At 41.6% G+C, this 12578-nt stretch overlaps 1 protein-coding gene across 2 annotated transcripts in view; it reads right to left on the reverse strand.

Annotated features, from left to right (window-relative positions):
• Positions 1-5625: 5625 nt before the first annotated feature.
• Positions 5626-12578, reverse strand: part of cenph (centromere protein H) — a 37268-nt gene continuing 30315 nt past the window's right edge. For both annotated transcript variants that reach the window (XM_069938696.1, XM_069938686.1), the window contains exons 8-10: positions 8366-8417; positions 7147-7307; positions 5626-6698 (exon numbers count right to left, since the gene is read on the reverse strand). In XM_069938696.1, the coding sequence (XP_069794797.1) occupies positions 6600-6698; positions 7147-7307; positions 8366-8417 (312 nt within the window). In that variant the 3' untranslated portion in view covers positions 5626-6599. The remainder of the gene's footprint in view (positions 6699-7146; positions 7308-8365; positions 8418-12578) is intronic.

The following is a 12578-nucleotide window of genomic DNA, read 5'->3' on the forward strand; positions in this document are numbered from 1 at the left end:
CAGAGCTCATTATGCAGAGACCGCAGTTGGGCAGTGTGTGCAGACGTACAGCTTCCAGTGGGTAAGGCATCTAGATGGTCATTAAGAGCTCCTGGCTGATAGGCAATATCGTAATTGTAAGTGGAGAGCTCGATCCTCCACCTAGTAATCTTGTCATTTTTGATTCTACCCCTCTTGACATTATTAAACATGAATGCAACCAAGCGCTGGTCAGTGAGGAGCGTAAATTTCCTGCCAGCCAGGTTGTGTCTCCAGTGCCTCGCTGCTTCTGCATTGGCTTAAACCTCCTTTTCCACAGATGGATTCCGGAGCTCGTGGCCTTGAAATACAACTGGCCTGCCTGCCTGGTTGAGGGTAACAGCTAGGGCTGCGTCCAAAGCATCGCTTTCCACTTGGAAAGGTACATTCTCGTCCACCACGTGCATGGCAGTTTTCGCATGTGATTCTGGAGTTAGTTAAAAGCAGTTTGGGCTTCAACCAAGAGGGGGAAATTAGTGACTTTTAAGAGAGGGCAAATCTTATCAGCATATTGAGGGATCCACTGGGCATAAGATGAGAAAAACCCCAGGCATCTCCTCAAAGCCTTTGTGGTCCTCGGAATGGGGAGCTCTAACAGGGGGCCCATCCTATTGGGATCAGGCCAATGATGTCATTCTCCACCACGTAGCCAAGGACAGCCAGAAGTTTAGTCCTGAACACACACTTGTCAGAGTTATAAGTGAGGTTGAGGCTTTCGTCGCATGGAGAAAACTTTGTAGGTTGGTGTCATGGTCCTCCAAGTTGTGGCCACAGATGGTGACATTATGGCGGTAGGGGAAGTTGGCCTTCAACCCATACTTGTCCACTATTCTGTCCATCTGCCTCTGGATAATAGAACCCTCATTAGTGATAACGAAAGGGACCTTCCGGAATTGATAGAGATGACCGTTAGCCTCAAATGCCATATAAGGACAGTCCTCGGGACAGTTTGGCAGCTGGTGATAAGCAGCTTTCAGGTCAATGATCAAATAGACCCAATATTGCGCAATATCATTCAGCATGTCCAAAATACGAGGGAGGGGGTGAATGTCCAGGAGTGTGTACTGATTAATAGTTTAGCTATAGTCAATTACTAGCCCTGACATGTTTTCTCCTTTTACCACTACCACATGCGCTCTCCACCGGCTGGTGCTAAGTTCGATGATACCTTAGTCGAGCAGACATTGTGTCTCAGACTTTACAAAATCTCAGTCTGCTGTACTGTACCTCCTGCTCTTGGTAGCAATAGATTTGCAGTCTGAGGACAGATTCGGGAAGAGAAGAGGGTGGACTGTGGAAAAGCTGAATGTGGGTTCTGATTTTAGGGACCCTCTGTTCCGAACCATTACAGGGGGAGGGGACCAGAATACTCCAAGGTCACGCTTTTAAGGTGACACAGGAAGTCCAGACCCAACAACACCAGAGCACACAATTCATCAAGTATATACAAGCAAAATTACCAGAATTTCCTCCCTTCAAATGACAGATGTACTATACAATGTTGTTGAACACACGTAGAATGCAAATGAGATGCAAGGAATATGCGATAATTGGAAGAATACATCTTTAATTCTTATTTTTGCAGTCCGTGAATCTATGGAGCTTTCAGTAGAGCCTGTATCAATTAGGTATTTAGTGGAATGTCCGTTTACTTTTACAGTCACTATGGAGTTACTGAGCTGGTGAAGTCTGTCCTGATCTAGGCTAGCTTCCCGAAGATTCCATACTCGTTGTTTTGTGACTTCAGGTACCTAGCCTTCAACACTTCAATGGCAGCATCATATGTGTGCAGTCCCTGATGCAGACCTTCTGAGTTCATCAGTGTGGAAGACATCTCTGGTCGCGTTCAAATAGGTATGGAAGCAATCTAGCCCCCAGGAGCCCCTCTGGCTTGAGCAAAGCCCTGGTATTTTAAATGAGATCTGTTAGGGTGTTTTTATGTGATCAACTTGTCCGTGAACTACTCTTTGCAGATGATGCCGCTTTAGTTGCCCATTCAGAGCCAGCTCTTCAGCACTTGACGTCCTGTTTTGTGGAAACTGCCAAAATGTTTGGCCTGGAAGTCAGCCTGAAGAAAACTGAGGTCCTCCATCAGCCAGCCCCCCCACATCACCATCGGGCATACAAAACTCAAAACGGTCAACCAGTTTACCTATCTTGGCTGCACCATTTCATCAGATGCAAGGATCGACGAGATAGACAACAGACTCGCTAAGGCAAATAGCGCCTTTGGAAGAGTCTGGAAAAACAACCAACTGAAAAACCTCACAAAGATAAGCGTATACAGAGCCGTTGTCATACCCACACTCCTGTTTGGCTCTGAATCATGGGTCCTCTACCAGCATCACCTACGGCTCCTAGAAACTTCCACCAGTGTTGTCTCCGCTCCATCCTCAACATTTATTGGACCGACTTCATCCCTAACATCAAAGTACTCGAGATGGCAGAGGCCGACAGCATCGAATCCACGCTGTTGAAGATCCAACTGCGCTGGGTAGGTCACGTCTCCAGAATGGAGGACCATCGCCTTCCCAAGATCATGTTATATGGCGAGCTCTCCACTGGCCATCATGTCAGAGGTGCACCAAAGAGATACAAGGACTGCCTAAAGAAATCTTAGTGCCTGCCACATTGACCACCGCCAGTGGGCTGATATCGCCTCAAACCGTGCATCTTGGTGCCTCACAGTTCGGCGGGCAGCACCCTCGTTTGAAGAAGACCGCAGAGCCCACCTCATTGACAAAAGACAACCCCAACCAACAAATTTTCCCCTGCAACTGCTGCAACCATGTCTGCCTGTCCTGCATCGGACTTGTCAGCCACAAACGAGCCTGCAGCTGACGTGGACATTTACCCCTCCATAAATCGTCGTCCGCGAAGCCAAGCCAAGAATAACATTTTAAAAAAACATGTCCAAATTTATCTCCCAAAATCATATATACAATATAAACACAACATAATCTGTCATGGTATAACCTGTTGTGCACCTCCTAAGCCCCTCCCTTCCTGCTCCTGATACTGCTTGCTACCTTGCTAAGGGAGCAAAGGGGAAAAAAAGGAGGGGGGGGGGGAAGTGAATAAATGCTGGAAAACAATTCCATGAGTCTTCTTCTACACTATAAAGAAATAGGAGCTGGAGTAGGCCATCTGGCTCATTGAGGCTGCTCCGCTCTGCCATTTAATATCCCAAGTGATCTGACTAGTGACTCAGCTCCACCTATCTGCCAGACCCCTAAATTTCCTCACTATGATAAAATTAACTCTTAAACTACTTTGGCTACGAAGGGAAGGGGGGAAAAGGAGAGGTATAGGGATTTGGGATTGTGTAGCTAGATTTCAGATTTTTTGCAGAGTATATATATCACATACAAACCTGAGATTCCTCTCCCTGCAGGCGAGGCAGAATAACCACTTATTGGTAGTGCAAACAAAAAACTGTATTCAATCGACACATAAACAAAGTAACTGCTATATAGAGAAAAATAAATAAATAAAATGCCATGGTAAAAGTCCTTAAATTGGTCCCTGATTGAGTTTGTTGTGGAGGAATTTAATGGTGGAAGGTGCCAGGGACGTCTCTGAGTCCACAGCACTCTGAAGCGGGAGGGTGAGCAGCTAGATGTCATGATCCACATTGGTACCATCGACACGGATAGGAGTAGGGATGAGGTCCTGTAGAGAGAATATAGGGAGTTAAAAAAAGAGGCTGAAAAGCAGGACCTCAAGGATGGTAATCTCAGGAATGCTGCCAGTGCTCGGCACCAGTGAGGGTAGCAATAGGAAAATATGGCAGATGATTGCGTGCCTGAAGTTGATGCAGGGAGCCAAGGTTCAGATTTGTGGATCATTGGGATCTCTTCTGGGGATGGTATGACTTGAACAAAAAAGAGACTGGAGAGGGCAGGTTTGCTGGAGCTTTGGGGAGTTTAAACTAACTTGGCATACCTGCTTAGGTGACAGACCTCTGTGTTGGGGGAGGGGGAGCATTTCAATGATAGTGACTACAAGTCCCTAAGCTTCTGCATAGCTATGGACATAGGTAATAGTAAACAAAATGGTAAAGTGTTTAATTGGAGAAAGCCTAATTACAATGGGATGAGGCAGGATCTGAGGAGAGTAAATTGGGAACAGAAATTCTCATGGATAAGCACAGAAGCAACGTGGAGGATATTTAGAGACCAGCTGCATGGAGTTCTGGATAGGTTTGTCCCATTGAGGTGGGAAAAGATAGGATAAGGGAATCATTGATGAGCTAGTTAAGAAGGAATCAAAATTAAAGAAGGGCTCATGCAAATTACATTATAGCTAAGAAGGAACTTTAGAAAAGTCTTGGGGAGCACAAGAAGGCCGTGGCAATCATTGTGTCTGCATACATGAACAGGATGGCTAGAGTAAAGGTAGGGCTGCTTAAGGATAAAAGGGGGGGGGGAGAGGAGAACACTTGCCTGGAGGCAGAAGAGGTAAAGAAGATTGTAAATGAATACTTTAACTTCAGTGTTCACCAGAGGGAACACTTGGTCAATGAGAGGTCAGTATAGAACAAGATTATGTGCTGGACCTTGTTGTGATTAAGAGGAAGTTTTGGATATTCTTAAAAACATTAGGATTTATACAGTCCTCTGCACCAGAAGAAATATACTCCATTTGCTATGGGAAGCAAGGACATTGGCAATGATCTTTGTGCCCTCTTTGACCACAGGGGAGGTGCTGCAGGATTGAAGAATGGAAAATATGGTTCCCTGGTTTAAAAAGGTTATGGAGCGAATTAGGGGAATTACATACCAATGAGTCTTACATCAGTGATGGGCAAACTATCAGAGAAGGTTCTTAAGGACAGGATTTAAGAGCATTTAGAGAACAGTCTTCTCAGGGATAGTCAGCATGGCTTTGTGAGATGGACATTCCTCACGAGCCTAATTGAGTTTTTTGAAGAGGTAACAAAAGAAATTGATGAAGGTAGGGCAGCAAATGTGGTGTATATGGATTTTAGTAAGGCATTTGACAAAGTCCCCCAAAAGAGACTTATTCAGAAAGTCATAAGATATGGGAGCTATGGAATCTTGGCTGTGTGGATTCAAAATGACCTTACCTGTACAAAGCAGCTAGTAGTGGACGGAAAGTATTTTACTTGGAGGTCAGTGACTAGTGGAGTTCTGTTGGAGATGTTGTGGATAGTAATGAACAACTTTATAGATTTTGGTCAAATGTAAATTATCTGTATTGAAAACAATTCAACTTAAACTTCTTAACATGAAATGCCATAGAAGCCAGTATTGTGCAGCATTCCGACATGGTGCCGCAGCAATAAAATTGACAATTGAACAAAATAATCCAAATATGCTCATTTACATTTATTCAGGGTTTGGTGTTGGGGGGGCTTTAAAAATTAAATTGAGTGCATTTTAGGAATAGATGGGTCCCTAAATGTTAATTTATCCTGAATTTATTATCAATGCATACATAATTTTAGTTTAAATGTAGGATTCAGGCTTTGGTCCACCAATTATGAATTATGTCATTTATTAAAATATAAAACAAATAAATAAAATCATCTTGAGGGAAACACAAACTAAAATCCAAATAAAATTTGGCATTGAACAGATGAAATTAGGACAGCCACTCATTTTTATTGATTTTTTTACTCCGCCATCATGTTTTTGTTACTTTTTATTTTAAATTATAGTGTCATTTTTGCATAAATATAACTATTTTTTCATGTGATCCCAGGTTTTACTGTGAAGGAATAACAAATACAGTATTGTCATTTGTACTTCAGACAGATTTACATTTTGAAATGATTTCTCCCATTATAATGGAGCAAGTTCTTAAAATGTTTATTTATATTTACAAGGACACAAATTTTAATGAGGAATGGAGGAAAAAGTATTTACAAGAACCTTAATATAGATTGGACTAAAGAGAAAAAATACACTACAATATCAAATCAAAAATAGTTAATCTGACAGTTTTATTTTCTGTAAATTCTAATTCTCTGTCCCAAGTAAAAGTCACTACTAATCACAAGGCTAGTTAGAGTTAATATTTCATCACAATTTAGACTACCACCATATATTCTCTCGAAGGACAACTCTGCATGAAGACAAAATAGAATGGGATTCACTTTGTACATCAGTGCCAAATTTTGCTTACGATTACACTGCAATTTAGCAAATGAAATGGAAATTCGTCTTCCTTGCATAAAACAAGAATTTTTTGACAAATTTTTGAAGTATAGGAGTATTGGTTTTCTCTGCTGCTGGAATGTTTAGTGGTACTCGGCTGTCAAAACTGCATTTGCAAGATAGGGTGAGTGGGGCATGGGTAGGGACAGGATCTGGACTGAATGGGATGATCCCACAGAGATCAGCAACAAGCAGGTTTAGAGAGGGACTGGGAATCAATGGGGATTGCATGCACAAGACCAGGTCACTGTACCACGACATGTTCAAAACTGCAATTTCTCACTTTCTTGTGGAAACCATGCAGTGATAGGATGGGAAGGACATTTAATGTAAACACTCAGCAAATTACATAGAATTTCAGTTTTCCTTTACTATCCAATGCAATAAAGCATTAGTGGATTATTCAGTTTGTTCAAGTGGATTATTCTCCAGCTGCAAAACTAATTCCTTCAGTTCAGGATCATTGACCCAGTTCACTCCACTGGCAAGAATAACACCCTATAAAAATAAAAGACAGTATTTCTGATTAGTGTTGAAAACATTAAAGAAATTAAAATTAATCAGAAAATTCAGAAATTGTTTACCTATTTTATAATATACTTTGGAAATAAAAGCAATACGGAGATCAGTGCAGCCAATTATTCGAAATGCTTTTTTTTCCAGTTTGTGTCAGGATAATTGGATGATAGGTTAACCATGAACATTACCACTGTTTTCAAAAAAGTTCATTTGGAATGGTAGAGAGCATCTTTAAAGTAAATACAAAAATCATGCCTTGTATTTTAAAATATGTAATATTCATGAGTATATTAACAAGGAGCACTTGGCAATTGGCAACTTCTGCTGATGGCAGATATTTATCTGCCTTATGGAAAGCTAAAGTAAATTTTGTGTAATATCACATTTGTTTTATTACATGACAAAAGAAGAATCTTGAAACCTCTACCTGTAAAACTTTCTGAATTAACGTCACCATTTTAAAATGCTCTTGCAAGTTTTTTTCTCCCCGTTTTGGAAGTTCATTCTCCAATTGCTTTAACAATTGTTCCTGCTGCTTCTTTTCAGCTCTCTTGTCCTTCAATACGCCTTGCATTTTTTGTTTTAGTGCTATAAATTTTTTTAAAAATGCACAAGTTCAGTTACAAATTAAAATTCCAAAATAATTCCATCACTGGCTACACTGTAACAATCCATTACATTTATTTCTTTCTCTAGAGCCTTGAACCACCTCAAACTTGTTTGCCTAATTGCTTACCCAATAATTGGAATTTTAAAAGATCTGCCAGAAGAACTCAGTGGGTCAAACAGCATCTGTGAATGCGAAGAGGTAATTGCCTCTTTGTTCTCGCTTCCCCCCCCACCCCATCCACCACCCCCCCTCCAGTTCCTTATACACCTGAACCAGTTTTGCCTGTACTGACCTTTCCAAAGAGAACCCTCTTCCCTTCAGTATTTGAAACCAAATACTTGCTAGAGAGCAAGATATATATTTTTTAAAGATTACATACTTAGCTTTGTCTGTTTGACTATTACACATTCCCTTTCCAATTGACTTTTAAGTTGCATTTTGACATCAATGAAGCTCAACCTCAAAGATGTACTGCAACAGCGACAGCTGATGTTCAAGCTACATAACCCATAGCTCAAGCTTCTCTAGTTTACAATATTTCATGCATGTGGTTGTGTGGCATACTTCAGATTTCTAGAAGTTCCCATATGACAAGACATGCATTCCAAGCATCTGACATACCTTGCCATGCCTCTATTTATTACATTAACTCACTGCATAGATTTAGAATTAAGATATTCTTAGAATTAAATTATTTACTGCTTTACCAACACCAAACTTGTATTTCTCAGAACTTTCCCCCCAAAAAAGCTTGTTTAACCGTACCCCCCCAAATCTCCCATTGAACTAATTCACCACATCTTGATCACCTACATTACTTTCAAATTCACCTTGGTCTCCCATATTATTAAATCTGTCTCTCATGCTTAGTGTTCTAATAAATGAATGATCAACAGAAAAAAAATCATTATACATTTCAAAATTAGATCTGGGTGGAATGTAGTACACAAGACAGGAAAGAAATAAACAATATGCAATTTTTGCACTCTACTGATGTGACGGCAAAATAAATGGATTATATCAAAATGATAATTACATAGTCGCTGCTTTTGAACTTCAAACACTGCATTTTCCAAAGTGTGAACTTCCTATAATAAAAAAAAATCAGATTTTCACAAGTTTTTAGGTGCAATCTATAGTTAACCAGTTGATAAAAAGAAATTTTAAGCAAAATGCCAGCAGCATGAATTCTTTTCTTAAATAATTAATATTCATATTTGAGGAATGAAACTCTTCAAGTAGTGTGACTCCAAGGCCACCAGGTTAAAATTTAGGTTCTTTATTTATAAGAAGGGTCCTTCTGCAAGCAGTCTAGCAGGTGACCTCAGAATTCACACAATTAGAATATAGGGTCGCATTGAAAAAAAAACAATTATTACTAAGCATGTTAGTACGGTTGTGGGGTTTATTCAGGAGTATGATGACTGCAGGGAAGAAACTGTCTTTACTGCATGGAAACAGGCCCTTTGGCCCAACTTGCCCACATCTAACAAAATGACTCACCTTCACCAAGTCCCACCTGCGTGCATTTGGCCTATATCTCTTTGAAGCCATCCTATCCCTGTCCATTTTTTCTTAAACTTTGCAATAGTTTTTGCCTCAACTACCTCCTCCAGCAGCCCATTCTGTAGACACCATCCTCTGTAAAAAAAAGTTTTCCCTCAGGTTCCTGTGAAATTTCTTCCCCCTCAACCTATGTCCCTCTGCTTACAAATTCCCTTATTCAAGGAAAAGACTCTACATTCACCCACTCTTTCCCTCTCATGATTTTGCATACCTCTACAAGTTCACATCCCATCCTCCTGCACTCCAAGGAACAAACCGCAAGCCTGCTCAACCTCTCGCTACAGCTCAGGGTCCCAAGTCCTGGCAACATCCGCATAAATCCTCTCTTCACCCTCTTCAGCTTAACATCTTTCCTGCACCACTTTAGCTGGCAGCTCATTCCACGTTACTACCACTCTGTGTGAAGAAGTTCCCCCCAAAACTTTTCCCCCTTTTACTCTTAACCCATGTCCTCTGGTTTGAATCTCACTTACCCGCAGTGGAAAAAGCCTATCTACATTTACTCTGTCTATCCTCATAATTTTAAATACCTCGATCAAATCTCCCCTCATTCTTAAACGCTCCAGGGAATAAAGTCCTAACCTATTTAACCTTTCCCTGTAACTCAGTTCCTGAAGGCCAGGCAACATCCTAGTAAATCTTCTCTGCACTCTTCCTATCTTATTAATATCTTTCCTGGAGTTAGGTGACCAAAACTGCACACAGATGTGGTCTCAACAATGTCCTATACAACTACCATAACATCCCCACTCCTATACTCAATACTTTGTTTTATGAAGGCCAATATGCCAAAAGCTCTCTTTACAACCCTATCCACCTGTGATGCCATTTTTAGGGAATTATGTATCTGTATTCCCAGATCACTGTTCTACCTCACTTCTCAGTGTGCGGTCGTGGTCATGTACTTGCCTACGTTGGGAGCAGTGCGACTGAACCATTTCAGGTCTTACGATGCTACCCGAAGATTTTTGTGATTGACAGGAATGGAAAAGCTGACACTGTTTCCATTGACAGGTTGAAGCCAGTGCACATTGATGGTTCATGTTCTGTATCGAGTCCTGATCCAGAGGATGAATCACACCCCTGCCAATCAGACTGTGCATCGCCTGTCTTGCAATATGGTATGAGGGCTGTCAGCCCTCCAGACTGTTACGTAGCCAGATGTATCTAATTAGTTGCCTCCTTGCATGGCTTGGAGTTGGGGGGGGGGCTGTTGTGGTAGCATACCTAACTGCGTTGGGAGCAATGCCAGTCGCCGCTGATGACATAACCGAAGCGAAACGTGGAAGTAATAGTGAGCGGGTGTGTAGAATGTCAGCATAAAGGACCTCAGATGCAGGAGAGTGAGAGCGTCATGATGACCCACATGGTGGTGAGCCATTAATGTCAGAGGGGTTTGGTTGGGTGGTGTTTGAGGAGTTGAAGAAGGCAATGTTGTGTCTGAAGAGAATAAAGAAAGTCGACTCCATTGTATGCGGAAATAATTAAGTGAGTGTATTCTTTAATTGTTTGTAAACTGGGGTAAATCAGTCTCGTTACAGCCCTACCATTTACCGAGCATGTCCTTTCTTGGTTTGTCCTTCCAAATTGTGACACTCAGCTGGTCCAGATCCCTCTGCAAGCTCTGAAAACTTCACTGTTCATAACACCTTCAATCTTAGTGTCATCTGAAAAGATCCTGATGCAATTTACCATATTATCATCCAGATCATTGATATAGATGACAAACAACAATGGTCCCAGCACTGACCCCTGAGGCACACCACAAGTCGCAGGTCTCCAGTCTGAGAAGCAATCATCCACCCTACTCTCTGGCTTCTCCTGTTTGTTGAATCCAGTTCATTACTTCACCATGAATACCTAGTGTCTGAACCTTTCTGACTAACCTCCCATTTGGGACCTTGTCCATGTAGACAACATCCACATTCGTATCTTCGTCAATTTTCCTGGTAACCTCTTCTAAAATCTCCATAAGATTTGTTAAACACGACCTATCACACACAAAGCCATGTTTACTGTCACTAATCAGTTTCTGGCTATCCAAATAATTGCATATCTGATCTCAGCCTTCCAATAATTTATCTACTACTAATGTCCACATCTATCTTCTCCCTCAGAAAACTCTCTGGCACGTGCTTTCACATTCTTGGACCTTCTCCCTGAAGGGAGGACGGAGAAGAGAGTGTGTCTGGGATAGGATGGATCTTTTAGTCTGTTGAAAGCCTTTTCTAGGCAGCAGGAGATGCCGATGGGAGTCCATAGAGGGGTGGGAAGTACATGTTGTGTTCACTACCTTCTGTAGCTGCTTCTGATTTTTAGCAGAGCAGTTCCCATGCCACATTGTATTAGATGATGCACTTATAGGAGCTGTTGAAGGACAAGTGAGACAAGCTGAACATCCTTCCTTTTCTCTGATCGTAGCAAGCATTGGTGTGGTCTCTCCGGGTCAGGTCATTAAAGATGTTTATCCCAAAAACAAAGCCATTTACTCTTTCCATTTCAGCACAAATGATGTGGACAGGGCTGGTCTCTCAATGCCTCTCCTGAAGTCAGTGATCATCTCCTTCATCTTTTTCATGTTAAAAGAGAAGTTGGTATCTTGGCACCATGCCATTAAACTTTCAATCTCTTTTCTGTATTCCATCTCTTCCGAATTTAATACCAGGCCGCCTACTGTGGTGTCGTTGGCAAATTTGATAATGGAGTGAAACAGTATTTGGCTGCACAGTTGTGGGTGTAGAAAATAAGAGAGGACTGAGTACCTATCCTTGAGGAATGCTAAAGTTAACTATGATTGTGGAAGATCTGTTGTTACTCAGGTGCTCTGAAGCCTAGATCCAGAAGTTTGGGAATGAGTTTGCTGAGGCCTATGGCATTGAAGGCAGAGCTGTAGTTGAACATTAGTCTAAAATTGGTATTCTTGGCATCTATGTGTTCCAGGGCAAAGTGAAGAGCCAAGGAAATGGTAGCTATTGTACATCTACTTGGATAATAGGCAAATTGAAGTGGGACAAGGCAGGCTGGTAGGCAAGAGATGAAGTGAGCCATGACAAGCCTATCAAAGCATTTTATGATGGCGGAGGTCTGTGTTCTAGTTCTATAGTCAATTGAGCCCACTATTTACTTTTCTTCTGTATAGGTAAGATGGCTGCCTTCTTAAAACAAGTGGGATCTGTGGCCTGTTGCCAGGAGGGGTTAAATATATTTGAATTAAATCTGCCAATTGATTTCTATAGGCTGTCAGAATATATCAGGGACTCTTCCTGGGCCAGTTGCTGTGCACATGTTCACCCACCTGCAAGCCATCCTGACTTCAGTAGAGTGACCATAAGTACCACAGTGCCATGAGCATAGAACATATTGGTGAGTGATAAAAGTCAGGAGACTCATCTCTTTACGAGAAATCAAGTACAATCTTCTTAAGATCATCAGGGATGCCAAAAGGCAGTACCACACCAAGCTCAAGTCTCAGGAGAATATCATGGACAGACAGTGACTATGGCAGGCCATGCATGCCATGACGAAGTACAAACCAATGCCGGAAGGCATAGCATGCAATAATGCAATTACTTCCCCATGAGCTAAATATGTTCTGTGTATGTTTCAAACAGGGAACCAGAAGGGAGGTGACAGCCACATCAACTACTGCAAGTGCTACTCTACTCCCTCTACATTCAGGATCA

This window comes from Narcine bancroftii, chromosome 1 (genome assembly GCF_036971445.1).
Source record: "Narcine bancroftii isolate sNarBan1 chromosome 1, sNarBan1.hap1, whole genome shotgun sequence".
Taxonomy (NCBI): Eukaryota; Metazoa; Chordata; class Chondrichthyes; order Torpediniformes; family Narcinidae; genus Narcine; species Narcine bancroftii.